Below are 18,797 nucleotides of genomic sequence, written 5' to 3' on the forward strand. Positions count from 1 at the left end.
TCTTTCTGTTAATTACCCTATATAGAAACATATCTTCTATGTCAGGTGCATTAAGGTTGCGTGGTATAAGGACTTTTAGCAAATAAATATTTTGAGTTTATTGTAATTTTTAAAAGTTAATACATTTTCAATAATCTTATCTTTATCTTTCAATTAGCTTCCTTTCTGGTAAAACCAGATGCTTCATAAAAACTCCATAAGATAGATTACAGTTTGATGTAAATAGTCATTATAAAGACGGGCAAAGCAACGATACAAATTTAGCTTGCATGACCCTGAGTAACATGGCGTTCACGAACTTAACTGGAAACCCAAAGCAAATGCCATTCGGAGAGCTCTCGTGTTCAACAGAATTTACTAGAAGAGTCCACAACCATTTGATTGTCCTTTTAGTGCTAAACAGTTTTGTGGCTGTTACCGCATTTCTTGGGAATACTCTGATCCTCGTTGCCCTTCACAAGGAGTCTTCACTTCATCCGCCGTCCAAACTCTTGTTCCGCAGCTTAGCTACAACTGATCTTTGTGCTGGTATCATTGTAGAACCTCTTTTGGTTACTTACCTTATATCTGCCCTGAAAGGACGATGGAATATTTGTCGCTATATACTGGCTAGTTCGGATATCACAGGCCATATTTTTGGCACAATGTCTCTGTTTACACTGACCGTCATAAGCGTGGACAGGCTTCTCGCCCTGTTACTAGGGCTCAGATACAGACAAGTTGTAACTTTGAAGCGAATGTATCTAACTGTAGTTGTTTCTTGGGTTTTATCTTCTGTCGAAGTGCCAATGTTCTTTTGGAATAATCGTATAACCATATGGTATGGCTACATTAGTATATCGCTGTGTCTAGTCACCTCAATCATCTCTTACGCGAAAATTTTTCTTACTCTCCGTCAAAACCAGGTTCAAGCACAAGGTTATGTTAATCAAAGAAAACCAAGCCAAACAGTTCAATTGAACATAGCGCGTTACAAAAAAACGGTGTCCAGCGCACTTTGGGTCCAGTTAGCATTAGTTGCTTTTTATCTGCCATTTGTTATCGTGGAGATTTTGTTCCTTCAGAGAGGAGTTTCGCAATATATTGTCGTCGCTAGGTTTTATTCAGCAACTTTGGTTCTCTTTAACTCGTCATTAAACCCAATTCTTTACTGTTGGAAGATCAGAGAAGTTAGACAAGAAGCGAAGAACACAATCAGGGGCCTCTTTTGCTCATCGAGTTAATTCATACAGTGTTGAATTAAAGCTTGACAGAATTAAAACTGAAGAAACGTTCTTTTAAATAGGAATTTGTAAGTGTTGTATAATAGTGTAATAGTATTCGTCTAAATCCTTACAACTTAACGATGGCAATGGAAAACGATAGGTATCAACTGTGTCATCCAAACAAACGAGCTACTTTGACGAAGGAATTCAACAGAAGGTCAAGAAGAGCTGAATTAAGCTTGCCAAAAAAAAAATAATAATAAAATAAATAAATAAAACTCTCCAAGCAAGATTGGCTATAAGTTAGCTTCCAAAATTCGGAACAAGGAAAGTTAGTACACCATTCTACAGTCGAGGAACGCAGGCAGAATTTAACTTTTAATGAATTAAGATTGTGAGGTTTTCTTTACCACAGCAAATCCATCACTAAATATCAGAGTAAAATAAAGAAGGAATTTTTAATTTTAATTTACGACTGTCGCGTTAAACAGAAGCCTGATAGTTGACAGTCACCTGGCTAGTTGTTTCTGACATTAAACTACTTATTGAAAAACTGTTTGACGATTTCTTTTCTTAAAATTAATTTTTAGTCGACATCTCGTTTGACATGCTGCAAATGCAAACGGAGCGAAGTAAAAATGGATTAAACAGTCGAAAAGCTAGAAAAGAAAATTGAAAAGAAAAAGCGCAATAATCAGGTGTCGTTTGAGCATGAGTTAGCATTACTGAGCAACCAAACGACTTCAGCACGACGGACCATATCTCATTTGCCACAACTGTTCACGTGCTAGATCCCAGCGATCAAAATACAGTTGATCGTACGTCATGCACCAATTTATCGAAAGAATTCAAACTAACAGAAACGAATCAAAATGTAGATGTGGAGTTACAGCAAGCAAATGTACAGCTTAAGATCAAATAGGCTTAAATGATACGAACATGTCGAGGCGTTTCGTTATTTATTTCTACCATACGTTAAAAATTGTTTAAACATTTGCTTGAGAGCATACATGCAAGCAAATGTGACTCAGAGGAATGTAAAATATTGACCGAAATAAATTATCCAGAACAGTTGTGCGTCTGTGGTCCTCGCATTCTAACCTGCGTGGCCGGCGTAATCGGGGAAGGGGAGGAGGAGGGGAGCAAGGGAGGCGGGAAAAAATGAGGGGAGTATCCCCCTCTCAAATCCCCCCTCATTTTTTCCCGCCTCCCTCCCTCCCCCTTCACGCCAGCGTCGCAGGCCACGCGTTCAAAAGTTTCGAAAAACTTGGTATTCCTGTGGTTCAATACCACTGAAACATTTCAAGTTAGGTTACATGAACACCCCCCAAGCTTCGAAGGCAACACTATGGAGCCCTTCACTGTGAATGAAGACTTCGTTTGTAAAAAACATGTAAAGTTCTTTAAACGATGCCTGGACATTCTGCCGTCAGCATACTCCTCTCTAGATACCAGCAGGTTTGTCAACTAAGTTAAAAGGTCTCCACTTGCATGTCGCGAATATAAGTTTAATTTAATAGAAACTCATATCATTCAGACTGCAAACTCTGTTTGGAAACCTGTAGGGCGTAAGTTTAAGCCGTTGTAGGAGCCTTTGAGCCGCCTTGTGGCGCCAGGAGACAATTTGTCATACTGAAACCACAGTAAAGTGACAAGCAAGTAATATTAAGAGACATAAAATATTATTATGTGCCTTACCTGAATAATATAATTCGTCTTGGTACAACTGCAACACTCTGCAAACCAGTCCAACAATTTGCTCTCTATGTTCAATTTAACCAAAGCATCAAGAACGTTCCACATCAGTGTATCATTTTCATCATTTATACATTATTTTATCCACTAAATACTGTAAACCTGAGCATGTTCATAGGTGTAGCTATCAAAAACTTAACCACTGTCCAACGTATGAGATTAAAGTCCATTACTAAATAATTTTGCGGTGTACTAAAAAAGTTGTAAGATTTTTGAGAGGGAAGTACATGGAGAGTGATTGCCTGGGGGGGGGGGGGGGGAGATAGGGGTGTGCCGCGAAGGTTCTCGAACCGTGACCCTATTTAAGGGTAAAGGAAGGGAAAACGGTTACCCTTTTTAAGGACCGAACCCGAAAAATGACACCCTATTCAAGGGACCCAAACAACGGCTAATGTGCACAGATAAACATGAATCTCTATTAAAATCGCTTTTCTAATACTTCAGCAGACACTTCAATTTAAAAAGCCATTTCTTTTTTGTAAAACGTGGTGCTTACAAGCTTCAATTTAACTGATACAATTTAGGTACCCTATCTAAGGACTAATCCAGGAACGCGTTGCTAAATGAGGAAAAAATGATACCCTATTTAAGGACTGAGAACCTCAAAAACCATACCCTATCTCGTGGTACGTACCTAGATATAGCCCATATATGGGAGTACCTCCCGGGGAGTGATTGGCACTGTGTGTTTGTTTTAACTGTATGAATATGAAGCCAATACACCTAATAGTTCTTGAAACTTTTTTAGTTTATTCATAAAATGATTCACAGACTCACAAAAATCTTGTCAGCTTTGAGTTGGCAAAGTAAAAGTGTTACAGTCGAACCTGTATTAAGCGGCCCTGTATTAAGCAGACACCCTCTATTAAGCGGTCAGTCGTCAGAGTTCCGAAAATGACTTCCCTTATTTACTGTAATTTAGACCTCTATTAAGCGGTCACCTCTATTAAGCGGTCGCGGTCACCCTTTGCTAAGTTCCGACGAGCTTTTTCTATTGTCTTGACCTGTATTAAACAGCCACTTTGTAAAAGGAAACCTCTCAAATACTACAGTAGTTCATACAAGTACAAATAGCACACCAGGTAATTGATTTCCTTATTTATTTTCACAAATCATTAAATCGCCGAATACATTACTCGAAGATTACTGGTCAAAAGTCTTGTCATCATTGTGGATCGAATTCTTCTTTCATTAATTTCTGTTTAAGCCAGTTGCACGAGAAGTCATCCCAGTTTAACGGACACCAGGAATTTTCTCTGGCATTAAGCAACGTGAATGACATACTTATTGATATTAAACTACGGAAACCTAAACAACAGACATTGATATCTAATTATTTTTCTTCTTAGGACAAATAGGTTTAATAGAGAAGACTCAAAAGATTAGGAGTATATCTTTTTCTAACGACCGGCTGTAATACTGGCCGCATCAACTTGATTTGTTACTCCCTTTCTATGTTCTATTTTTCTCAAACCATGTTGTTGTTGCAGTTACTTTTAACCGAGTTAGTGATTTTTGAACGCTTTTATGCATAAGCTGTTTACTACGTAATATAAAATGGCATTTTCACCGTATTCTGACCTGTATTTTGTACAACCTGTATTAAGCGGTCACTTAGCCATTCCCCGAGGGTGACCGCTAAATACAGGTTCGACTGTATCTTTAACATGCTTTTCTTATTTTTTACTTTTGATTGCTGTTACCCAGAACATTTTGAAACAAAGAGTTTATTCAAAAGAGCCACTTATGGGCGTTACAAAAATTTTAATTTTAATAATTTCAAATGTCACAGTCGTAATAATTAAACTCAACATGGCATGAAATCTCCATTTTTATTCAATGGGGCTAAATGTAATTTAGGCGAGGTTAAATTCAAGAAAATGCTGGCCAGCGGTCTACTCCTTTAATTTAGGTGGGGCGGTCCAAGGGTTTTGCAGGTTCTCAGTAAATTTACAGCTCTCCTGTTGATGTCAACCAGTTTGCTCGTGTTGTGCTGCATGTACAGTTGCAGAAAAAAGATTTGCTCCCGTCCCTCCCCTCCCTCTAAGTAAGTAGTGGTGAGTATTCAATATTCCACGGAGTATTCAGTGTGATGGTGCCTGGGTGGTTGCCGCTCATGGGGTTGTCATGGTTACCTTTCAGGCTTGCTTGCCGCTCCCCCACAGACCTTGCAAGCACCTTCTCCACACTCATCTATTGGTGATGAGTTTAAAAAGTGATAAATCTTTCATACAAGACAAGTTGTATTGAAGAAAACTAAAAGATTTGAGATGTAGATCAGATCTAATTATTTCAAATTGATTTTCAAGGAAATGTGGTTTTGACATGTTTCTGCTGGTTACAGACTGAGGTAAAATAATTGCCAAGAAAAGCATGTTAGAAAGTGGTAGATGAGAAATATATCACAAACTTTACAACTACCAAGGCTTGGGCTCTTGATTTTTGAACTGCTTGATTTTTTTTGTACTGTGGAAATGCTGTATGATCAGAAAGCACAGTTCAATTTAATAGGTCATGTACTTATGAGCATTGATTGGTGGATTCTGATCCTGTTGTGAAAAATACTATCATATTTCTGTTAGTGTAATGCTATATGGGGTATGATATTAGAGTAGATATAGCCAATATTGCCTATTCACACAGTCTGTCTATTGTGCCAACCAGACGCATATTGGCTGTTGAAACAAAGATTTTGTATATTCTCATGGTGAGCACAAACAAATGTTGTTCCTATAATATTAATGAAAAGCTGAATTATGAGGGGTTTGTCTGAAGCGACCCTCTCAAATTGTTTTGTAGGGTGGAGAGGGTGCTCTATTGTAATTCTTTGCAGGGTCACAGCCCAGGGCATAATCAACAAAGTTTTATAAGAGGAAGCTCCGCCCTTAGGTTCAAACATTTACCCAGTTATTAGTTAACATTTTTGACAGGAAAAGTTACCCCTCAATATAATTTCCATAGAAAATGACACCGTTTTCACATACCTACAGAAGAAACACTTTTAGGTGGGTCTGTTCAAAATATTCTGAAAGGTCATTTTAAATTCCAAAATAACAAGTTCCCTACCCTTTTCCATACTTCGTCTCATGACATCCCTACCCTTTTAAATACTTCTGGCCTGAAAAATGTAATCCCTTTTGGGTGGAGCCTTCCCATACAGTCCATTACAGGGAGAATCTCTGTCTAGTGGAGGTGCATGATGTCACCTTAAAGGTTGGACTTCTCTGTTTTATAGGAAGGTTGCTGTAATCACTTCAAAATCAATAATCATTATTCATATTAATAACTTTGTCTCTTTGTTGCAGAGTAACAGTGGCATTCTTTGCACTCTCCGGCCTTGATATTTTAAATTCCCTCCATTTAGTTGAAGACAACAAGAATGGAATTATAGAATGGATTTACTCAAACCAAAAGGTGCCAGACAGCTCTGGTGAGGGGATATTAAGTTGTTAGAACAAATTTATAATTTGTTTAATTAGTGATCAAGTGCTGCAAATAATGATGCTCTTCTCTTTTAATTTTGCACATGTATATGTACCTTTTATAATCGGTGGTTGGTATTTTAGCCAGTTAAATCATGTCTTAACTACTCTCTGTAAAAGCTGCTTTTCAGCCACGTTTAATTACCAACAGCTCGGAACTGTTTTTGACAAAATATAATGTGGAACCTGTCATTCAAATTTTGGGGCTGGATATAAACATGTAGTCACGGGTTGTGTTCAGAAGGTTGCATTGCTTTGTTCCGTTTTTATTTAATTTATACAATGAGTCAACAAGTAAACAAAAAGATCAAGTACCTCCAAAGAAAAGAGAAGAAGAACTTAATATCCACTGAGTCACTGTTTAAAGACACCTTGTAATATACCTGTGGTCAATTTTAACTATTTATATTATATTTTATATGTTATTGAACTAGGGAAAACATTGGTCAAGTTCTTTTTTTGCAAGTTTGCAAACTTGCAAAAAAAAGGACGAGACCAATATTTTCCCAGTACAGACCAAACTGGCTAGTTCAATAAGGTTTTTATTATATAGGCTTTCCCGCCTGTTGTTTTCTAGTATGCGTGAAACTTGTTTATGTTCATTGTTCAAGTAATGCAAGAAAAAGTGCAAGAAAACCTTTTCAATGTTGACATTTACACACAGACAAAAACCACATGGAATGATTCTGATTGGCTCATGCAGGAAAAGGCGACTTTTTATTGGTCAAGGTCAAGGTTGAAGTGGAAAAGTTGGAAAAATGAAAAGTTAGCTCATTTGAGATTCAGAAGAAAACACATTTCTGAAAAGTGCTGACTGTTCAAAAGTCTCAACTTTTGAAAAAGTTACTATGTAATGAATGACAATTGATGAAATCACAGCTTTTGTAGTCAAAATTACATTTTTGTCTTCTTTATCATCATGTAAAATGGCTCGGAGCTTGGGAAGTGATGGCGGATCGTGATTCGTGATTCGCATTATCACCCACACTTGATTGTTGTTGCTTTTAGTTACATTACTGTGCTGACCATACAGTCATACCAACATTTTACTTGCTAGCATCCAAATCTGAACTCAGTCAAAATAGACACAACTCATCATGTAAGTCAGCCCTAGCTGTGTGCAAGAACAATCAATTCTTTATTGCAGACACCCTCAGGACCGCGAGTTAGTGTCCTTAAAAGCGAGAGTCTGTAACAGTGGGAATTTATTTCAGTTAAATGTCTGTTATTTATTTTTGTCGGGATTTAGCTGCTGTCCATATTATTGGGGTGTCTGTGATAGCGAGATAGTGAGAGACAGTCAACTCTCTTGATTGAGAGTTGACTGTATTGGGGACAACTAACAAATGCTGGAAGGTAACCCTACCATTGGGGATGATCACCCCATTCTAGGTTATGGGCAAGGAATGCATGTAATCACTTGCTGATAAATATCATAGAAAAGCCAGGTCATCTGTGCACATCTGAAACTCTACCCTTCAGCTTTGACAGATGAATTTGCTGAAAGTAAGCACCCTACACATGTAATTTAACATTTTTTTTCCTAATTCTGTCAATTCAGCTGATGGAAGTGTACTGAGGTGTGGATTCCGTGGATCTTCTTCATCAGCTCGTCATAAGTCACTGTCACAGGTAAATGCATGGCCAAATATTTCTACATGATTTTTTAAAGTAAACACATCTTGTGACTTGAAATAATTTGTTTTGGTTTAAAATTTTCAAACCAGTTTCATTGATTTTTATTGTCGTTCGTTCCAAATTATGTTGATGAATCTTAGACAAATTAAGAGAAATAAAAATCAACCTGGTTTAAAGGTTGGTGAAGGTTGGTGGTTTGAGACGTAGCCTCCATCGTTTTCTTAGGCAAGAAACTTTGCTCCATGTAGAGGCTGTCTGTCTCCTCCGTAGTTACTAAAGTGCAGAACCACCCACAACTATCTGCAACTATGCACACACAATGACCCACAACCACAAACAAGAGGCCCCAAAAGGATCCAAAACAATTCACAACCAATCAGAGACAAAACACAACTTACCGAACATAATCCATGTAATGACCCACAAAAACCCACAGTTACCAAAACTACCCACTATCACCAAACAGCATAAAAATGATTGTATGGCTCCTCTGGAAGCCTGGAATTCCTTTTTTTATTTTACCTTATTATCAGAAATTAACACTTAATGTATCAGTTAAGGCATTTGAAATTAACACTATATACTTAAACTAACTTGAATTGAGGGGTAATTTAATTTGAAATAAGGGAATAAATGCGAAAGACAAGATAAAACTTCCAAACGAAGGAAATAAACACACAGACAATAATACTGAGTTGAGAATTTAACAAAGATAACAAAGATATACCAAAGTCATTCTTTCTTTTTGTAATTCATGAAGGGTGCATGTGATTACGACTGCAGTCACATTGCCATGACATACACAGCCCTGGCAAGTCTGCTCATCTTAGGAGATGATTTATCACGTGTAAACAGACCAGCTGTTATCAAAGCTTTGAAGGCATTACAGCTCCCTGATGGAAGGTCAGAATTAAATTATAACAAATATTAATATATTATTATTCTTGATCATCTTGGGACATCATCAATAATTATTATTGGTAATGTATATAACGTAATTAATAATATGAATTAGCATAACGTAGTGAAGTGAAGTGGAATCTATCCATGCAATGACTTTTTCTGGAGGGGTCACAAGTTAAAATTAAAATTTAGAAATTGTGTTTTTCTTTTTGTGGAAAGAGTGCATGTAAAACTGGATTACCCAAGGAAAAACCTGTAGGTCACCTGTGCTAACCTACGACAAACTAAACCCACTTGTAACAAAAAATTATGAGCTCAGGTTCACTTTCAAACCCAGGACACAATAATGGCCTGTGTTGAGTGCTCTTCTCACTACTCCATCCCTGATGGAGCATCCTAAACAAAATCTTGAAATGACAGTGGAACCCTGCTGTAATTTGGACACTTGCTTAAAGGGGAAGTATCATGGGGTTTTTGGTATCTTTTGTTTAAGGTTACTTATAAGGAAGGAAGGTCAAATTTTTCTCAAATAAATTTTTTTAGATAATTGTTGAAACAAGAAAGGGATGCAAAGTTTCGTGAAAACAGCCGTTAGAAATGTTAAAAAGAACGCGAGCTATCTGAAAAACAAAGTTTTGTAGGAAAAGCGGTGAGCGAGTGAAGGTGTCATAATCCAATTTATGCGGGACTGTGTTGAGATATTACGCGGCAAAATTTACCCGCGATCTCAAATTACCGGCAAATTTGCATATTTTTGTCTACATCGTGTTCATCGCACGTCACGGCGTTGTATGTAAAATTTTACTGTGAAACAGCGTTCCATTTTGGATTCAAGCATTGCGTAAAAGGTTGTTATGAAGAAAGCGAAACTAGAAAAGTCGCCTTGGGTGACAGTTAAGAAAAAACCGGGTCCAAAGAAGGTCGAAAAATCATTTGACGAAGCTAAAAACTTCAGCTGGCGGAGAGCAACAAGGGTTCTTGGTACAACCAGTCAGATTTTCTATAACTGCCTCGGCAGCAGAGAAATTCGAGGACGATAAATCAGATAGTGGAGAGTCGAACATCAGTTCAGAGTCCAAAATCGAAGATGCCGGCGACAATTCAGCCACTTTCGCCGTTGTTGACCGGCTGTAATTAAGCAGCGAACCTCAGCGCCTCGTGTACTGAAAGCGGTGAGAAGTGCATGCCTCGTGTCAATTCCGCTGGGGCTGCCAGTTTCATGTCGGCTGTGTCTATCTGCCGTTTTCTTCTTTGTTTTGGTTTCGCCGGTGGCTTTCTCGCTCGCGCCAGACTTAACTTTTCCCATGAAATCGCTTTACAATATTACAGTAACACTAAATGCTTACAGAACTCCCCAGGGAAGGCTTCTTTGTGTTTGATTGGCCGGCGGCGTGAGCGCGTTGACAAGTATTTTGATGAGGTGCGAAAACTCGGAAAATGATTTAAGGCCGAAAACACGGCTTTTGTTTTTGCGCGAATTCCCCATCTTCAAATGAATTAATAGGGTATGTAGATTTGCCAGATTTCAACGAAATTTGGCCAAAATGGTCATCAGATATTAATACATGAAAGTGTGTCAGGCTTTTACGAAATTCAAAATATTTTTCCTGTGACGTGTTAACATCTGACGGGACTACAAAAATTTTTTATTGCCCATCTTTAGGATGGGTTTTCTCACAAACCAATAGGAATAAAGAAAAAGCCTGACACACTTTGTTAGCCTATTATCTCCTGATTGATATTGTGCAGTCTGTTTGGTTGGGCGCCTTTACGTGAGAGTGGGTAATTCAGTTAAGTACACGTCGCTAGTATTGAGTTTGCAGGCCTTTGAGCGCTTATGTATCCAACAAAATAAAAAAACATTGATATTTTTGCAAACTTCAATTTATCAGCTTTACAGTGATATATAGTTTTCCGTGGTTTTATCGAAAGCAGCGCGCGTACGCTAGATTTCCCTGAAGGCACTCGCGAAACATGGAAGTAACCTTAAAATGATGAAATAAGACCTTCAATCATCTGCCAAATAATTCTAGAATGATGAGAGGAAATAAATCAACTCAATTCTTGAAAGTGACTTGTTCTTACTAGTGCATTTTGGAAACAAAAATGCCAGAACTTGAAGAGCATTAGCCTAACATTTTTCAAGTTTCAATCCATAACGGCCTGCTCTGTCTCTGGCCAGAGGCACTAATCGACAATTTTATTGCACTGGGGTGATAATTTATAACAAACTTGACAATTATTGCTTTGTTTCTGCTGACAACAAGCATTTTTGGGTTTTGAATGACAGCAAATTTGCATGATACTTCCCCTTTAATATGGACACCAGGATATTACAGTTTGGCATGTCCCTTTGGTGTCTTGTTAACCAAATTCCATTGTAATGGCATTTGAAGAATGCAATCATGACTTCATGTTTGTTGGCCTGTCTTTCTTGCAGAAAAATTTAAAAAAGTTTTGGTATCGGGACTGCTGAATGCCAACCCATTGCTTTTTTCCGGGGGTTATTTCCACTGGAAATTCTGAAGGCATGCAGCTATCTAACCCAAGTGGTTAATTATCCCAAAAGTTGAATTCAAGAGGTATCTAAAGAGATCTATTCTAAAGCCTTTTTTTTTCTTCCTGGTTGCATCTCTTGTTAGTTTGAACCCTGCTACAAACCTCCTGTTAATCTGTCAGGAGTTGGAATCGAATCACTGTTTCAGTCCAATCCATGCTTTATCACTGGCCAGTGTCATATATGACTTGCGTTTTTTTTCCTTTGCTTTTGCAGCTACCAACCCACAGTAGATGGCAGTGAAAATGACATGCGGTTTATATACTGTGCTTGTTGTATTAGCTACATTTTAAATGACTGGAGTGGAGTGGATATTCCTCAAGTTGTAAAGTACATCAAGAAAAGTAGGGTAATGAACTCTTTTGTACATACATAATATTACCGGTAGATTAATGAATAAGAGACCCTTGCAGTAAATAGTGATTTAATATTACAAAATGTATTTCATATATTATTATATTTTGTTTCCTATATTAGATTAGCAAGTTTCCTAGCTAGCTTCTCTGCTCTTAATTAATGTGGATGAGACATAAAATGATAGATCAGTTTATGTTATGTTGACATTGCAACCACTTGGCATCCAAAAACTTTCAGGCATGAACTAATGTAATTACTGAAATAGTGTTAGTATAAAATGTATATTTAATTAGATAACAGTGTCCTGGTTTGTACACAGTATCATTACAGTTGACTCCCGGTAACTCGAACCTTCAAGGGAAATTGAAAAAGGTCTGAGTTTTCGGTAAAATTATATAGAAAATGACCTGAAGGGAAAGGAAAATTGGTTTGGGTTAGCGCGAGGTTTGAGTTAGCGAGGGTTTGAGTTATCGGGAGTCGACTGTATATACTAGTTATGCAATGCTTTCATGTGTTATACCATGAAATATCCCATGAGTGACTTGATTTTTCTTAGTATACACACTTGCCTAAAGGCTTGTGTGTATACTAAGGAAAATCAAGTCATTAGTGGGATATTCATGGTATACCACGAGAAAGCACTGCATAACTAATTTATCCCATGCCACTCATTGAATTAACTTTCCTGTTCAATGTCTGGTTCCAGAAATTCGAAATTAAGGTCAAAACTGGAGTATTCTCGGTTTTCACTGTCACGCCATTGAAAAAAAAAATCGAAACCATTCCATGAATGAAGTCAAGAAATTGACATGGTATAGAGGATAAATAAATAAGGCATCTGTCCAAGTGTCAGGTCTGTGCGGCATTCCGTACTCGAGTTATTTGACAAAATGTTCCACATAAATTTATAGAGCTTAGTATGGAGACGCCATGTTTGTGTCCCTCTGAAGGGCACGAAACATGGTGGCCGGAAATACAAAAAAACATCTGGAGTTCACTTTTGCCAGAAAAGAGGTTTGTTTGCCGTTGTGAATTTTCGAATGTTTAGATTGATATTTCTCCTCAAACTTGAATTGTTCAGAATGCTGAAAATCACCCAAAGAGTCATTTTTAAAATACAGAAAAGCTCTGTCATGGCCGTCCTCCTTATGTCACGCACGATGGAAACTTGGAAACTGAAACTGTTCTATTGTCAAAAGGAAGCATGACATCGAGCTAAGAAATTGTGAACAGACATATTTGTAGGTAATCTTTCCTTGAATGAAGGTAAAAATTTTGTAGGCCTCCCAGTTTTGAATTCTAGAATTTGGTGACATCACGTGAAAACCAAGAATTCTTCTCCCATGTTTTCTGAATGAAAATTTTGACCTGTTGCAGGCTTTTCAATCAATCTTTTGGCGAGAACATATTTACAGGCCGTGCATTTTTTCGTGGAATACTACCCATTGCATACTGCATAATGTGCAACAGGTTTCTAGCTTTCTGATTGGCTGTGTTCTCTATGGCATGGGATAAATGGTTTTATAAAAAAATATATTACAACTGTGCCAAAATTTACAAGGTTTCTAGAAACTGACAAACCTTCTTGTTCAGTGCTAGTCATCCTGTGATTTAACACCTAGACTGGGTGCTTGTAAGGATCACAGAGCTTATTTCTTTTTTCACATATTGTGGAACCCCAGTATAACGCAGGATATTTGTCCCATGAACCTAGTTTAATGGCCGTAGCTCCCACGAGTCTCCTGTAGCTCAGTGGTAGAGCATCCGAACTAGTAATCGGAAGTTCTAAGGTTCGACTCCTGATGGGAGCACTCGGATTTCCTTTTTCCGAGTATGCCTGTGTCACTCACTGAAGTATTACATCATTCTCATCAAATATTTTATTATGCACTTCTCTCGGGGCTTTTCAGGAGTAATTTTCAACACTGTGTGGGGAATTTTGCCAGACCACTTGTCCCCCTTATGTGAATGTGAATTTGAGACAGATACTAGGGGTGGTCACTGCCAGAGATTTGTTACGTTCCTAGTGGTTCTTTTACATTCCTCAAAGTCAAATTATGTGATAGTACTGGGAGACGGGGCCTACGGTATTTTGTCCTCATCCCACATTTCAGGCACCATCCTTATCTTCAAGATCATTTTGAGTATGGCTGTACTGCTTTTCCTTGGTTTCATTGTATATGTGCGAGGTTGTTTGTCTTTAATATGTTTTCCTCTTTCTTTCCTTGTGTGTTAGTCATATGACTCTGGATTTGGTCAAGGACCAAGCCTGGAAGCTCATGGTAAGTGGTGTATTGTCACTGTTTCCATTAGTTGTGATTGCTTTAAGCCCCGTCTACATGAGCAATTTTTATATGGCAATTTTTATGTGGCAAGTTTTATTTGCCCGTGTAGATGATGAGAAATGACCAATTTTTATGTGACAATTGCATTTGCTGGAAAGCTGGCGTGTTAGTTTTTATGTGGCAAATAAGAATTGCCACATAAAAAAATTGTCCGCGTAGACGAGATGCCACATAAAATGTGACGATTTTTTCAACGTCTGGCCCGTCTTCTGCCTTTGCCATCTTGCTTTTTGCCTTTCCATGGTCATCTGCGCTGTGCGAAATTATTACTGACGCAAATTAACAACAAATATTTGTCGAGCCATCTACACGGGCAAATAAAAATGGCCACATACAGTTGCCACATAAAAATTGCTCGTGTAGACGGGGCTTTAACCTGAGGAACTATTTATTACCCACTAAAAATATAAATGGTAGAAAATTTCGTTGTTGTTTAATTAACAATTTCAACCCCAAGCTGACTTTTACAGATAGCCTGCGTAGCAAGTGTTTCCGTTATGGATTTGTGCGTTTTTTGCTTTTTGAATGTGCGGGTATTGGGCAAACATGTTGATCGTGCTTGAAATAAATCATTGTTTTAGACCACTGCCTTTCGGAACTCTGTTGAGGACAGTGCCTACTAATAATAGAGTATTTTTGCGTGATTTATGACTATGCAGGGAAAGCAGATCTTAGCAAGGGCTATTAAAATCATCCAAAAAGAAAATTGGGTGTAACCACGAATTTTTTAGAGATAATTAAGCAACAACTGTTCTAAAAAAAAGAGTAAAATACCAAGCAATGCATGAGCACTTGCTAAGTTCTGCTTTCTCCGCATAGTTTTAAACCGCGAAAAAAATATCCCTGTATTAGTAGGCACCACCCATTGGAAACCCGAGTATCTCGAGATGCGCAGAACGTATGCGCAGTAACAAAAGTAGGCATCGCTGTTGTTGGAACGTGTGCAACGCTATTGAGTAGTGATCTTTGTTTCTTTTGGGTTTGGATCACCTATGAAATATATCACCGTGTTTTACACTCCCAGGGAGGAATTCCTTTTTTGTAATTTTCAAAACTTTAGGTGAATTTTCACTCAATTTATGACATCCATAGTACACCCAGTAATGATTCTTATCAAGAAAGGATGCCTCCCTTGTTCTTATTAAAACCTTCGCTATCAGCCCCAATGCCATATAAAGGGGGCAATGTCACTCTTCAGTGGTCACGAAAAGAACCGCTAAAAGCTCTCCGGGAGTACTAATATATAAAATTTACACGAGTGATCATCGTACCATTGGCACCCCTTAGGATGCTAAAATCTGAAGTTACCACTGTTATTACAGTTTTGCGGTACCGTTTACAGCATTGACCTAAAAACTATGACGGGAACTATTTTTCTCTTTAGGTGGATCAACGTTCTGCGCAATAGCATCACTTGTCTTAATGAATCGTCTGGATTCTTCCTTTGCGGCAGACGAGCTTGAAAAAATAAAGAGGTGGTGTTTATTCCGGCAGAAGTCTGGGTTCCAAGGTCGTCCCAACAAGCCAGTGGATACATGCTACTCCTTCTGGCTAGGAGCATCTTTAGAGGTACAAGCTGTATTGTTATATACCTAGACTTTCACTCAACGTGCCCCTGATCAAATACAAATGTATCCTGATCGGGATAGAATTCTGCAGTTGTTGCCCTCTCATTTGTTCGTTTGTTTTACCATGATTGTTGAAGGGAAAGCCTAAATATATAACAAAGCACTTAATGTATGGTCCCTCGGGAAACTAGTTACTTTTGTTTTCCCTTGAGTCCTGGTGTTTCCCTCGACTTCGTCTCGGGAAACATCAGGACTCTCGGGAAAACAAAACTAACTGTTTCCCTCGGGACCATACATCAAGTGTTCATTGATCACCTCAAAACCAGGGGCGCGTTTGTTGGGACATATTCCGCATATTCCAAAATCAGAATACCTCAAAAAAAATTAAATATATTTTTCTTCTAAAACATTAATAATAATTCGATTTTTTTACTTTAGCCTCTGGGCAACAAATACAACATAAATTTTTTAGTAGATTCCTTTTTCAGAATACACAGAATATGTCCCAAAAAATGCACCCCTGATAACACCTGAATCAACCGGCTCTATAGCTTATTTAATACTTAAAATTGCTTGTTTCCAATATTCATCACGACTGGTTTTATGTAAGTTTTGACATATTCTGACTTGAAACTCTGGATCGTCTTATAAATAAACAACAGTCTTTCACAATTCAGTGGTATTACTTTTCCTGAAAACTTGAGCTACTCAAAGAAAAGATAACATTCTAGGTTTTGAGGTACAGTTGTAATCTTTTGAATTTAATGAAGTGTTTAGGTAAATTCAACTACTATTTTCTACCTTTCCAATCGCGTGTAGGATGTCAGGAAAAAAAGAGGAAGACTTCTCTCATTTTAACAGATACAAAACAACAGATGTTTCATGATAATCAAGCTGTAGATATGTACCAAAAAGAATGGGCTGTGAGTTTTCAATGTAGTTACGAAATTGAAGTTTAGTGTATTAAAGGGGAAGTATCACGCAAATTTGCTGTCATTTCAAAACCCAAAAATGTTTGTCTGTCAGAGGAAACAAAGAAATAATTGTCAAGGTTGTTATAAATTATTACCCCAGTGCAATAAAATTGTCGATTAGTGCCTCTGGCCAGAGACAGAGTAGGCCGGTATGGATTGAAACTTGAAAAATGTTAGGCTAATGTTTTTCAAGTTCTCGCATTTTTGTTTCCAAAATGCGCTAGAACAGATCACGAGTTGTTCCTTTCAAGAATTGAGTTGATTTTTTTTCCCTCTCGCCATTCTAGTATTATTTGGTAGCTGATTGAAGGTCTTATTTCATCATTTTTAACAAAAGATACCAAAAACCCCATGATACTTCCCCTTTAAACAAACGTGCCAAGTTCTTGACAAACTAAGGCAGTCAGGTTAACAGAGCTAGCCTGGCTCGTTTAACGGCTACCCACTCTCTTACAGAGGAAGCCAAACGGAGGAAACCTTCTAACTTTAACAGAAACGTTCTTGTTGTTTGTTTGTAGTTACTTGGTGCGTTCTCTTGTGTGGACTTTCCATTCAATCGTGATTATCTCATTTCAACCCAAGCTTCAGTAACCGGGGGATTTAGTAAGTGGCCGGGAAACCACCCAGGTATGCCATAATTTTAATTTTAACTAATTAAAAATAGTTAGAAGCTGTGGTGGCCTTCTTACGTTTCTGGCTCCAGGGAATTTAGTTAAAAAAAAAAAAAACATTGGTTTCTTCAGTAAACAAAACACTTCAGTTGTCATGCATAATCACAAGTTGGGGAGCAATTTTTTATTAGTGTGTATTGATGTTTGCACAAATCTTTGGTTGTGCAATTCTTAAAAAAAAAATATCAATCATAAGCAGTATATGTGTATATACTTTTCTGGATCGTCACAATCCCGCATTTAGGATATGGTCTCTTGTGAGAGTGATCACATGTGTTGATTTTCATTTGTTCCAGATGCACTGCACACGTACTTTGGATTATGTGGCTTGTCACTGATGCAGGAACCCGGCCTGAGAGCAATCCATGCCGCACTGAACATTACTCAAAGAGCTGCTGATCATCTACACGAAGTACACAACAACATGAACAGATGATGACTGCTAAAGAGGACTTTTATTTTCAATATTAGCTTATTATAAAAAGTTCATGTATTAATGGCATTACGCACTTAATTTGTTCCGCGTGGAAATCTCAATAATTTTTTAAAAATAAGTCAACTTTCTCTTTCATTTCAGAGTTGGACGTAACAAAAGTTAATTTATTTACAAACGATTGCTAGAAATATTAAACCAGGCCATAGAAGAATTCGCCAAGGAGGAAATGTCCATAGACGAGTAACTGTCAATATGCCTAAGAGGTCACGTGACCTCAGATCCTCTTGAATAAGATGTCTTGACGTTTGGACAAATGTTTTGAGCCAAAAAAGCGATTATCGCGGTTGTTTTAATAATGAAAATGGTATCACAGAAGAATCCCTCAAGGTTCTCAATAAAGTATTGTTTTTTCTTTTTACGATGGCATAAAAAATAGAAAGAAGAAAGGACTCAAAATAGTAATTTTGAGAAGTTTTGTTGCAACAAACAATAATAATAATAATCATCATCATAATAAAAATATACAAAACGTAGCTCAGAATGAGAAGATCATAAAGAATTAATGAACTCATTGCCCTGTGTATTTAACCCAGCGGTAGAATGTTTTTCCCTTCAACACTGCACGAAAAAATTGATCGTGTGACCGCTAGGTTGAATTGTATTATATCAAATAAAGCCCGTCACAAAAATGATGTTAGATTATCAATTATACTGCAGTTGTCAGGAAAACGAACCCACTAAACTTCTTTTATTAAACTTTACTGGTCTGTGAAGCTGTTGGGTTATTAAGAACTTACTACAGGTGCTGCTTTTATTGAATACTGTGAAAGCAGCGTTTTGCTCTGTGCAAGAAGATGATTTTAGTTTAGTAATTTATGTTAAAGAAGCAAGGAAGGAAGGAAGGAC

At 37.7% G+C, this 18,797-nt stretch overlaps 2 protein-coding genes across 2 annotated transcripts; both read left to right on the forward strand.

Moving 5' to 3' along the window:
* Positions 1-237: 237 nt before the first annotated feature.
* Positions 238-1,223, forward strand: LOC146476846 (adenosine receptor A3-like). The gene has a single exon (XM_085113882.1). It carries the CDS (start codon positions 270-272, stop codon positions 1,221-1,223), a length of 954 nt encoding a protein of 317 aa, XP_084970008.1. The 5' UTR covers positions 238-269.
* Positions 1,224-2,540: 1,317 nt separating this feature from the next.
* On the forward strand, positions 2,541-18,664 carry LOC146476847 (geranylgeranyl transferase type-1 subunit beta-like). Its single transcript, XM_085113975.1, has 9 exons — positions 2,541-2,663; positions 6,266-6,390; positions 8,004-8,074; positions 8,841-8,983; positions 11,757-11,889; positions 14,134-14,179; positions 15,627-15,811; positions 17,303-17,411; positions 17,752-18,664. Exons 1-9 carry the CDS (start codon positions 2,554-2,556, stop codon positions 17,889-17,891), a joined length of 1,062 nt encoding a protein of 353 aa, XP_084970101.1. The 5' UTR covers positions 2,541-2,553; the 3' UTR covers positions 17,892-18,664.
* Positions 18,665-18,797: the final 133 nt, after the last annotated feature.

The sequence above is a fragment of the Pavona decussata genome, unplaced genomic scaffold (assembly GCF_977016875.1).
Source record: "Pavona decussata unplaced genomic scaffold, jaPavDecu1.1 SCAFFOLD_72, whole genome shotgun sequence".
Classification (NCBI taxonomy): domain Eukaryota; kingdom Metazoa; phylum Cnidaria; class Anthozoa; order Scleractinia; family Agariciidae; genus Pavona; species Pavona decussata.